This window comes from Mobula hypostoma, chromosome 15 (genome assembly GCF_963921235.1).
Source record: "Mobula hypostoma chromosome 15, sMobHyp1.1, whole genome shotgun sequence".
NCBI lineage: Eukaryota > Metazoa > Chordata > Chondrichthyes > Myliobatiformes > Myliobatidae > Mobula > Mobula hypostoma.
In genome coordinates, this window is record NC_086111.1 from 53,203,712 (window position 1) to 53,216,631 (window position 12,920).

Genomic DNA, 12,920 nt, shown 5'->3' on the forward strand with positions numbered 1-12,920 from the left:
AGTGCAATATTGGTGATTACTAAGTAATGGAAAAGAGCTGAAAAAGATGGCGGTATATTTCAGTATTTTGTTATTTCCAAAAGTTTGTGATAATTTCAAAGAGAATTTTCAACAAATTGGAAAACTATATGATTATGGTTATGATTTCTCAGTACTTCCACCAGTAAATGACATGTTTTCACTGTAAGTTATTGCTTATACCAATCAGAAGCCAGATGACAAAACTGAGGGGAATGTTTCTTTTTTTTACTTTGACCATGTTTTCTTTATGTTTAAGTTACAGTTGCCTTTGCTTTCTGAAATCTCTTTGAAACAACTGGCCTGAATCAGATCTATTGATATTTTATGAATGGCATCATTTGATTTCCAGTAGGTGACTGGTTGAATATGGCAATCTAAAGCAGTTAAGTTTCTTTTAAGGATGTGCCTCCTGCAAGGCGTACTCGGTCAAGGATATGTTCGGGTAGCCTTGTCGGTATAACTTTGAGGGACTACACAGTGAATATTTAAGCGACCTTGTCTCATAGAATCAGTTCTGAGCATTAATGTGCTTGAAATTAGTCATCCCTATTTGAGCGCATTTCCTGGGTGACGGGTGTCCTTAATAATGGATGCTGCCTTTCTGAGGCACTGCTCCTTGAAGATGTCTTGGATGCTACGAAGGCTAGTACCCGTGATGGAGCAAACTAATTTTGCAAATTTCTGTAGTTTTCTTTGATCCTTTGCAGTAGCAACACCACCACCACCCCCCGCCCCATACCAGACAGTGTTGCGGTCTGTCAGAATGTCAAATAGTAGCACTCAATGTAATGAGGATTAAAAACCCTGAACCACAAACGTGCTTCTACATTTGCAATTTCTATTTAATCTTTGTAACTCAATCAAAGTATAATCTGAGGTTATTGTAACTGCATTCATCCTTTGATAAAAGCAGGATAAAATTCTTAGTACAACTAAATTATAAGCAATTGGTGTCTTTTGCCAGAACAATAAACTTGCTTGCAAGACCACCATGAATTTAATAGACAGGATTATGTCTGAACTTGATGCATGTATTTTTTGCCAGGTGGATGCATTAAGGCTGCGACTTGAGGAAAAGGAAAGTTTCCTTAACAAAAAGACAAAACAGCTTCAAGATCTTACAGAGGAAAAAGGAACGCTTGCGGGAGAAATACGTGACATGAAAGATATGCTAGAAGTGAAAGAGAGAAAGATCAATGTCCTCCAGAAAAAGGTAGGCCTTGAAAATAAACACACAGGAAATAAATGGTTTCTTTCATTTCTCAGGTTGAATATTGGCTACCTGGGCTGCACGTTGTACATAGATTTTCTAGTTTGGCTAGGGAAATGGCCTTACAGTACCAGCATGAAGAATGTTCAAAGGATCTAAAATGAGAAGTAATCAGCTCATCAAAGCTGCTTTTTACAGTGACCAAAGATTCCCAAGTGCAGTCATTCTTGTACGGCTATTCAGTCAACAGGCAATTCTGTCATCAGTTCTAAATATGTCACTTGCAAGATGCATCTCCTGCACTAACATGGTGGCTTTTGTGTGTGTGTGTGTGTGTGTGTGTGTGTGTGTGTGTGAGAGAGAGAGAGAGAGAGAGAAAGAAAAAAAACATTTTAAGGCAGTACTGGAGTTGGAACTGTTGATTTATTTCTAATTTGCCATGTAGAACATCTTGCTGTATGATACTTGGAGTTTCTTTTTACTACTAAAGGAACTTAGGCTTTAGCATACAAATTCTGATTGCAATCATATGTACCCAGTAGTCTGAGTTCCATAGCTATGTAATGGATGATATTTTAACTACTTTCTAAAATTATACAAAAATAATTAGATTTCATCATCCTTAGTATGGATCATAATAAAATGATCTGTTGCTTTAATTCTATAATGGATTAACAGCTTGCAGTAGGGCAACCTTCAGGTCAGTCATTATACAAAATTGTTGTATTTCTGTATTTCTCATATTGTGCATCTAATTGTACTTCAGCTAATGTTAATTCTGATCCTTTTTAGTGTGCTTATATCTGATTTCTTTGGTAGTACTTTTGTGATTATTCCATTTGACTATGAAGAGCCTATTTATCTGTTTGATAATGAGCAATATTTGTTTAGATTTTAATTATGGGGCATACTCTCTAACTAATAAAAACATGCTACTTTCTTGTAGTCAATCTTTTCTCGCATCATTTTAGTTTCGTCTAAAGTAGTCTATTAGTTATGTATTATTCTGTTCAGTAAACATCAGTTTGTTACTCACTTATTTTTCTCTATTTTCTGAGAATCACAGAATGTCTTAGTTAAGAATGTCTGTGCTATATTAACCAGTCTTAAGTAACTTTAATTCAATTCCAAATTTTACAACAGCACTTCTTTGTCTAATTACCACCTGGATGATCACTCTTCCATGTGTTCTACATATTTTTGCATCACTAATAACATTACACATGGATCAGTACAGGCCAGTAAGGGTCCTTTGGCCCAAAATTTGTCAACCAATAAAAAACCTACTCCACAATCAATCTAACCTTCCATTTCACTTACAGTCTTGTGCCTATCTAAGAATCTTTTAAATATCCCAGTTTTGTCCACCTCTACCACCATCCTTGGTAGTGCATTCCAGGCACCCACCACTCTCTGTGCTTAAAAAAAACAAACACTTACTTCTGACATTTCCCCTAAACTTTCCTCCACTTACCTTAAATGGATATCATCTGGCATTGTCCATTACTGTCCTGGGAAAAGGAGCTGGCTGTCCACCCTGTTTATGCTTCTTATCTAACTTTATACACATCTATCAATTTGTCTTTTATCCAATATCTTTCCAAAGAAAAAGGTCCGATCTTTCCTCAAAAGGCATGTTCTCTGATCCAGGCAATGCTCTGGTAAATCTCCTCTGCACACTCTCTAAAGCTTCCACATCCTTCCTATAATAAGACAGTGAGAACTGAACACAATACTGCAAGAATTTGTTCTGTGTTCTAACAAACTTAGAGAGGTGTGCTGTTTGATCAATGCAGGGAGAACTAGTTGAGTAAGAAATCAAAAGTAATTCAAAAAGGGCAAGTCAATTAAACTCTCCATATATAGAGTTTTATCCAAACTTTGACTTATTTTATGGACTGTGCCTATCTAGGTTGTTGTGTGGAAGAATTATATGAAATTATAAAGTTGAAGTAATAGAGTAAAGTTATAAAGTAAATTAATTAAATTTGTCAATTTATAATAAATATTTGGATTTGTTGAGACCTAAAATAGATTAAATATCTAAACAAATTACTACGATCTTTTATTTTTGTAATGAAAATACCTGTCTGCTTATTGTGCATTGATTTACCTGTCTTCAAGTGCATTAATTTTCTTCCTATATTGAATTTCATTTCTTTGTCACAGCTTACCCTGTGTCTTACTAATTTTCTTTCACTTTTCACAATCCTTCTCTTGCTGAACAACATTTTTCTTATTATCCTGCTCTGAAACCTCCTATCTTTTGTCCAATCTCTTTAATGTGATGTACTCCCTGGCCCTTGGTTCCTCCTCCTACTATCATTTTATCAGCTTGCTGTTTATGATGAAACTGTTATCATTGCTAATGTCATCTGTATACTCTCCTGCTAGGTCAATTATTGGAAATAGATCAACTATAAATTTTTCACATTCCTTAGTCTCTCAGAGCATATGATTCTTATGATCAATCACCTTTCTCTCGCCGTGATTTTGTGAAACAAGAGCCAAGTCCCACAATAACGTTTCCGATTAATGCAGCTCAGATTAACTATGCAGGAACCACTGTTTGTAATTTATCTCCCTTGTCCTTGTGTAGTTTGGTTACCGATTTGGAAGTATTTTTAAACTCCACACAACAGTAAAATAGTTTCTGGAAAGCTCCCATTTTCTGAACTCCTCTAGTTATTCTGAAGGGATTAAAGATTCTAAAGAAAAGGCCAACATAAAGAACATAAATAATAAAGGCGAGGACGACATGAGGGAACATGATGAGCTTTGCCCTGAAGTTAAACAAACAGTTAGAAAGGCAAACTGGGAACATGAAAATACCAATGAATATAAAAATGGTAAAATATTCCATAAGCACATAAATAACAAGGTGGGGAGAGGGAATCAAAGGATGTGTTAACATAAATTAACAAGAGATAATACTGAAAAGGCAAGGGTATTGAATAGATACATTGACTCAGTATATTTTTAAGAAGCTAAAGAGAAAATAAAAGCAGGATATAAATCAGATAGGATACACATCTATTAAAGTGTATAGATTAGAGTTAACAGCCAAAATAATCAAATACATGCAGAAGAGCCTTTTTTTGAAAGCTCTCTTATCCACATTAAAACATTCAAACAGAAAGAATACATCAAATGAATGGAAAAGAGTATGTTTCTTTTTCCCATAAAAGGAGATGGAAGTAATCCAGAGAATTGGAGATCAGTTGCTGTAAGGGCAGTGATTAGAAAGTCAGTGGCATCTTCACTCAAAATGCCTAGAGACTATGAATGTAATTTAAAATGTCAGAATTAATCAACTTTTGAGTTGTTTCTTCCAACCATTCTTCAGAGATATGAAGGGCTATGTAGTTACAATTTTATGGCTTGGATGATTTGAAGAATGAGCTCAATCTGGTCCAGTAAAAGAATTGGATACAGAAATTGAAGATATAGTGTCGAAGTTTGTAGTTGATACCAAATGGGGATACACAACCTATAAAAGGAAAGAAATGCAGCACAACAGCATTGATAACATACTGTAAGTAGGCATGCTGAATGGATTGCATAATTAAATAATGAAGTGGTTACTTTTTAGAATGAATAAAGATACTGCTTGGACTTTGGAAGAAAAATATATGGAAATGATGAAACAAAGCAAATGAGAATATGGAGTGATTTAAGAAAACTAAGGAGGGAAGGGAGAGTAGATGTTTGTTAGGAAAGGTTTAGACATTTAGGGGCACAGGTTAGGCAGACATAGAAGGAACAAGGGAAATCAAGCTTGCATGCAAAATGCTGATGTACGCCATCTCACATTTTCCCATATCTCCCTCAACAGCGCCACCTGATTCTATGATTTACCTATGCACTTGGAACAATTCGTAACGGCAAATTACCCTGCATAGACTTGGGATGTGGGAGGAAAACAATGCACTCAGAAAAAAACATACATGATCACAGGGAGGATATGCAAACTCCACCCAGATAACCATGAGGATAGGATTGATACTGGAGCTGTGGGGCAGCTGCTCTACTGGCTGTGCCTCTGTGCCATTTCTCATTCTAGATTGATTATTTTTGATTCCAAGATGGAATATTAATATAAAATAATGGAACTACTTTATCCTTGCTTCACTTGCATCATATAAAGCTAGTCATACCCTCATTATAAAGCAAAATTATAAACCAGAAATATGGTGTTAAAGTCTATGGAGAACACTTGTGTTATAGTGAGGAACATGTTTCCTATTTTTCTCATTGATCAAAATTAAATCAGGAATATGTGTTGTCAAACATTTAATTAGACTAATTTTCCATTACTTTGATATCTAATTAGTCATATGCACTGGATGAGACAGCTGAAAAAAAAGCACAAGAAATAACTATCTGTTTCCAATTTAGGATATGTAATGATGGTTTCTGAGCACCTGTGGTTCTGTTGCTATCTATGTGACCTTATCCATGTTTGTACAATGTGATCTTTTGTTCCTGATGACATAAATCTGTTCTTTGCATGATAGTTGTTCCAGCTAAATACCATTTCCTGTGATTTCATAGCACAAAATGTTTAGTTTAATTATTTCCTTCCTGCTCTATCCCAAATATAAAGCAGTATATTACATGTATCTAAATTTATTTCACTGTTTACTTCATTAGTCATGAGTGAGTTATTTAAAATTAATACTGATGCAAAAACACTGGTGTTACCCATTCCAAAATAGAAGCTCCAAAAACTTTCACAGTTACAAATATTTAATTAGCTTTGTATTTATGGTACTACTCACTTGCGTGTCGTGCATAAATTTTGGAATTCATCATCACTTCAAAGTATTTTTTGTTAGGAAATAGACATTTCCCATTGGTCCCATGTTTTTTTTTTACATTTGAATTGATGAAACAAACCCCATTTATGAATTTTTAAGTGTAAATTATTACTTCAAATGATTTCTCTGTGGTTTTGATGTAAAGTCAATGAATTGAGATGTGCTGTGCTTTATATGATGAGAAGTTATTGAAGTAGTCTATTTTGCTGAACTGAGGGTTGAATTTGGGGTTTTGCATTTTTTGGAATTTGTCTTTGAAAATACTAAGAACATGAATGTGCATGAATTAATATCATTAAAACTCTATTTTTTCAGTATTTGCCACCTGGATTCTTCTACCTCATTGTGATTTGCATGTCATTTGATAATTTGCTTCTTAATTTGCTCCGGCTCATTTTGGAACATTGACTCTTTTACCCCAACCATCAATCTATTTTCCAAGTGCTAGGATTGCCATGACCATTCTAAAAATAGAACAAAATTCAGCAAATATTATACTTCATGTGAAAGTGAATATTAGTTATCAAATTATCTTACTTGTTGCAGATTGAACAGCATTGGAATCCTGCTTTGCAGGATAGTTATTCATTCAAAAGCTCATGAACTGCTTCACTGAAGTGTTCAGACAAGCAAGTGACATTTTGTTCCTATCTGTATTCAGAAGGAAACTTAATTGCTTAATTTAGTGATGAAGGCACAGAATGGGAATTAAAATCCCATTTTAATTAAATAGGTGGAGGGGCAGGTAGTTTTGAGGATAAAGAGAGGCTACAGAAGGACAGGCAGATTAGGAGAATGGGCAAAGAAGTGGCAGATGGAATACTGTATCGGAAAGTGCATGGTTATGCACTTTGGCAGAAGAAATAAATGTGTAGACTATTTTTAAATGAAGAGAAAATTCAAAAATCAAGACGCAAAGGGGCTTGGGAATCCTTGTGCAGGATTCCTTAAAGGTTAATTTGCAGAGTGAGTCTGTGGTGAGGAAGGCAAGTGTGGTGTTAGCATTTATTTCAAGAAGACAAGAATATAAAAGTAACAATGTAATGTTGAGGCTTTATGAAGTACTGGTGAGGCCTCACTTGCACGATGATGAGCAATCTTTGGTCCCTTATCTGAGAAAGGATGTGCTGACATTGGAGAAGGTTCAAAGGAGCTTGTGCTCAACATACTGACCAATGAAGGCAAGTATCCCATATGTCATATGAAGAGTGTTTGATGGCTCTAGGTCTATATTCACTAGAACTCAGAAAATGAGGGGTGACCTAATTGAAACCTATCAAATGGTGAAAAGCCTTGATAGAGTGGATATGGAGATGATGTTTCCTATGGTGGGAAAGCCTAGAACCAGAGGACACAGCCTCTGAATAGAGGAGGAGTTTCTTTGGCCAGAGCATGGTGAATCTATGGAATTCATTGCCACAGGTAGCTGTGGAGGCCGTAGACGTTGATGGATTCTTGATTGCTCAGGGGATGAAGGGATATGGGGAGAAGGCAGGGGTTGGGGGTAAGAGGAAAAATTGATTAGCCATGATGAATTGTGGAGCAGGCGCGATGGACCAAAGTCAGCTTTGAATCTCAACTGCCAAGTTTCCATGGATCCTATTTGCCTTGACCTTCTGGCTCAGCCTACAACAGAGACCTTGTTGTAAAGCTAAGTTTACAATGTCCACTGCCCTACCCTTGTCAACCATCTTTGCCTTCTCAAAAAAAAGCTCCATCATTTGTAAGGCATGACAAAGCCATGCAGATTATCCCTAATAAGTCAGTGCTTTTCCGGATGTGAGTAGAACCCGTCTTCCCAGTATTTTTCCTACCATAGATACAAGGCTAACTGGCCATTAATTTTCTGGAATGTCTCCATTGGCTATTCTCCAGATCTTCTGGGACCTTTCCTTGGCTAAAGAGGATCACCAAGTTGTCTGTCAATTCCCCAGCATTTTCCTGCCTTGTCTGTCTCAATAAACTTGGATAGATCCCATCATGAGTTGGGAAATTTTATCTACCTTATTGTTCTTCTTGAATATCAGCATACCCCTCCTTCATCTTGTTATGCTCCATGTCTGTTTCCTTGATGAATACTGATGCAAAGTATTTGATTAGTACCTTGCCCACTTGCTTTTGCTCTAAAGTATTGCCTCCTTTGTCCTTTAGTGGTCCTATCCTCTCTATCATTATCCTCTTGTTTTAATGTGAATTTCTTTTCATGACTATGGATTCCCTTTACCACGGCATTCTCCTTAATCCTGTTCATCAAAGACCCCTTTAGCCCTTCTGATTCCTTATTCGAGTTCTCTCCTTTATATTCCCCAAAGTCCCAGTCTGAATTTCAGCTTCCTAAACCTTACCCATGCTTCCTTTTTCTTTTTGAGTAATTTTGTAGCATCTCTCTCATTTATCCAAAGTTCCCAAATTTTGCCAAACTTGCCTTTCTTCCTCATGGGAGCGTGTTGTCCTGGATTCTGACCAACTCACCTTTAAATGACTCCCACATGTCAGCTGTAGAATTGCTGAGTAACAGCTGCTACCAATCTACTCTCCCCAGCTCCTGCCTAATACCATTGTAATTAGCCTTTCCCTGATTTATCAATTTCCCCATGGTCTACTCTGACGCTTGTCCATAACTATCTGAAAACCTATGAAATTATGATCACTATGCCCAATGAAGCTTAATTTGTTTAAGTTTAAGTGGTTTATTATTGTCATATGTACCAAGGTACCATGAAAAACATATATTACATACAATTAATACAGATCAATTTAGTATGACAGCGCATTAAAGTAATACAAAAAACTGAATGCTGAATGAAGTATTACAGTTATAGAGAAAGTACAGTGCAGATAGACAATAAGGTTCAAGACCATAACAAGGAAGATTGCAAGTCAGTCTTCTTTTACTAGGGGACCTTTCAGTGGTCTTGTGACAGTGAATTAAAAGCTGTCTTTGGGCCTGGTGGTACTTGCTTTTAGACTTTTCTATCTTCTGCAGACATCCCACCCTGCAAAACCTCATTTCAGGGAGGTATCACCACCATTTCAGGGAGGTAGCACCCCCACCCCCCCGCAACACCATTTCCCCACCCCACCCGTCGACCTCCAAGGGTGTATGTAATACTTTGTTTAGTGATTTTGTCTAATCTGTAAGCCAAGTTGGGTATATGCAGCAAATGTGACATTAAAATATGTGCTTATATTATATTATATTATCATGTTTATTCTGTTACAACCTTAAGCAAGTCTACAGGGAGTTTGGCCTCATCACGTAGGACATCAATAGCCTAGCTCCTTAGCAGCCAGCCAGCTAGTTTAAATAACGTTAGCTATGCTGTAATGACACCTGATAAACTCACCTCAACATGTCTTTTACATTTTAACCCACCGTGGGCAATAGAAAAGTCACTGTTGCAAACAGTGCAGCGAGTAACACTGTCATTATTTTTGAGATCGACTGTAAAGCCCGCCCACAGAGAAAACTGATGGGTCTACTTAGCAGGGGTCCCCAACACTTTTTGCACCACAGACCAGTTTAATATTGACAATATTCTTGCAGACTAGCCGACTGGCGGTGGGGGGGTGTTAATCACGTCCGGAATATAGGTGATAAGTCAATAGCATCATAATATTTTGAGTAACGTTTGGATATTAAACACACAGCTCATATTTTCCCCGTATGAACACATAAAATCATTGCAACACACCGATACTGCTGAATCAGTGCGAGCCCTGGGCTTGTTTCCCTGCAACAAGACGGTCCCATCAAGGGGTGATGGGAGACAGTGATACTCGAAGGGGGTTCCTTATGTCCAGTCTATTCCGCAATTTAGTTTTCGTTGCATTCATTGCAGAAAACTCCTCTTCACAGAGATATGATGTTGGAAATGGAAGGAACGTTTTCAGTGCTTTCGTGGCTATCTCAGGCTATTCAGCCTTGACTTTGATCCAGAATGCCGGCGGAGATGTTATGTCAAACAAATTTTTCAGCCCGTCGTCATTTACAAGCTCGAGGAGTTGATCTTCTTCCCACGCTGACATGGATGACGCGTGCGTAATGATCTTGCGTACGTTCAAGTTCAACAGTGCGTGACAGGGAATGAGGAAAGGTGCAAATGACTCATGTCGTTTCATATCGCCAAATCATATTGTTTGCTCACAGCCCGATGGTTGGGGACCACGCTTAGCACGAAGAGAGACCAATCAGGGTGCTCACTCTCCTTCTCCCTCTCAAAAAAAATCTATTTCCGGGATATTGTATATAATTTCCGGGCATCAGGGAGCCACTATTGATATGCGGGAGACTCCCGGATCTTCTGGCAGAGGTGGGATGTCTGCTTCTGCCCAATGAGAGGAGGTAGAAGAGAGAATATCTGGGATGGGTGAGTTCTTTTTTATATGCTACGCACATCAAAGTTGTTGGTGAACGCAGCAGGCCAGGCAGCATCTCTAGGAAGAGGTACAGTCGACGATTCAGGCCGAGACCCTTCATCAGGACTAACTGAAGGAAGAGCTAGTAAGAGATTTGAAAGTGGGAGGGGGAGGGGGAAATCCAAAATAATAGGAGAAGACAGGAGGGGGAGGGATGGAGCCAAGAGCTGGACAGTTGATTGGCAAAAGAGATATGAGAGGATCATGGGACAGGAGGCCCAGGCAGAAGGAAAAGTGGGGGGGCGGGAAGAACCCAGAGGATGGGCAAGGGGTATAGTCAGAGGGACAGAGGGAGAAAAAGGAGAGAGAGAGAAAGAATGTGTGTGTATATAAATAAATAACAGATGGGGTACGAGGGGGAGGTGGGGCATTAGCGGAAGTTTGAGAAGTCAGTGTTCACGCCATCAGGTTGGAGGCTACCCAGACAGAATATAAGGTGGTGTTCCTCCAACCTGAGTGTGGCTTCATCTTTACAGTGGAGGAGGCTGTGGATAGACATATCAGAATGGGAATGGGGTGTGGAATTAAAATGTGTGGCCACTGGGAGATCCTGCTTTCTCTAGCGGACAGAGCGTAGGTGTTCAGCAAAACGATCTCCCAGTCTGCGTCGGGTCTCGCCAATATATAAAAGGCCACATCGGGAGCACCGGACGCAGAATATCACCCCAGCTGACTCATAGGTGAAGTGTCGCCTCACCTGGAAGGACTGTTTGGGGCCCTGAATGGTGGTAAGGGAGGAAGTGTAAGGGCATGTGTAGCACTTGTTCCGCTTACACGGATAAGTGCCAGGAGGGAGATCAGTGGGGAGGGATGGGGGGGCTGAATGGACAAGGGAGTGGCGTAGGGAACGATCCCTGGGGAAAGCAGAGGGGGGGGAGAGGGAAAAATATGCTTAGTGGTGGGATCCCGTTGGAGGTGGTGGAAGTTACGGAGAATTATATGTTGGACCCGGAGGCTGGTGGGGTGGTAGGTGAGGACAAGCCGAACCCTATTCCTAGTGGAGTGGCGGTAGGATGGAGTGAGAGCAGATGTGCGTGAAATGGGGGAGATACGTTTGAGAGCAGAGTTGATGGTGGAGGAAGGGAAGCCCCTTTCTTTAAAAAAGGAGGACATCTCCCTCGTCCTGGAATGAAAAGCCTCATCCTGAGAGCAGATGCGGCAGAGATGGAGGAATTGCGAGAAGGGGATGGCATTTTTGCAAGAGACAGAGTGAGAAGAGGAATATTCCAGATAGCTGTGAGAGTCAGTAGGCTTATGGTAGACATCAGTAGATAAGCTGTCTCCAGATATAGAGACAGAAAGATCTAGAAAGGGGAGGGAGGTGTCGGAAATGGACCAGGTAAACTTGAGGGCAGGGTGAAAGTTGGAGGCAAAGTTAATGAAGTCAACGAGCTCAGCATGCGTGCAGGAAGCAGTGCCAATGCAGTCGTCGATGTAGCGAAGGAAAAATGGGGGACAGATACCAGAATAGGCACGGAACATAGATTGTTCCACAAAGCCAACAAAAAGGCAGGCATAGCTAGGACTCATACGGGTGCCCATAGCTACACCTTTAGTTTGGAAGAAGTCACCAGCAACTTTGATGTGTGTTGCTTGAATTTCCAGCATCTGCAGAATTCCTCGTGTTTGTGTCTTTTTTTATGCTGTCTGCTTTACCTAGGCAGCAAGAACTAGAAACAGTTCGTGGAAGGGAGACTAGTTTCTGTGATATGCTGAGCTGTGTCCACAATTCTCTGCAGTTACTTGTGTTCATGGGCAGAGCAGTTGCCATAGCAAACCATGATGCATCCAGGTAGGACAGTTTCTCTGGTGTGTCAATAAAAAATAATAAGGGTCAAAGGAGACCTGTAAATTTCTGTAGACTCCTGGGGAAGAAGAGCTTTTTTGGCTGTGGGATCTATGTGGTTAGGTCAAGACAAACTATCCTTTAGCCAAAGGGTGATGAACTTGTAGAATTTGTGCCACATGCAGCTGTGGAGGCCAAGTCGTTGGGTGTACTTAAGGCAGAGATTGATAGGTTCTTGTTTACATTGCATCAAAGGTTATGGGGAGAAGGCTGGGAACTGGGGTTGAGGAGGAGATAGAAAGAAGGATCAGCCATGATTGAATGGCGGAGCAGACTCAATGGGCCAGATGGCCTAATTCTGCTCCTATGTCTTATGGTCTAATGATGATGTTCATTACTGAGAGTTTGAAGCTCTCTGCTCTCTTGATCTCAGCACAGTTGATGTAAACAGGATCAAATGCACTGCTTCCCTTCCTAAAGCCAATAACCAGCTCTTTTGTTCTGCTGACACTGAGGGAAGGTAATTATCATGACACCATGTTGCTAGGCTCTCTATCTGCTCCCTGTACTCTGATTCATCATTATTTGAGACGCTGCCCACTGCGGCAATATTATCTGCAAACTTTTAGATAGCATTAGAGCAGAATCTGGCCATGCAGTCGTG

At 39.6% G+C, this 12,920-nt stretch overlaps 1 protein-coding gene across 3 annotated transcripts in view; it reads left to right on the forward strand.

Moving 5' to 3' along the window:
- The window catches only part of LOC134356860 (ERC protein 2), an 878,083-nt gene that overhangs the window by 323,439 nt on the left and 541,724 nt on the right, over positions 1 to 12,920 (forward strand). For all 3 annotated transcript variants that reach the window (XM_063068069.1, XM_063068071.1, XM_063068070.1), the window contains one exon: positions 1,067 to 1,234. In XM_063068069.1, coding sequence (XP_062924139.1) covers positions 1,067 to 1,234 — 168 coding nt within the window. The remainder of the gene's footprint in view (positions 1 to 1,066; positions 1,235 to 12,920) is intronic.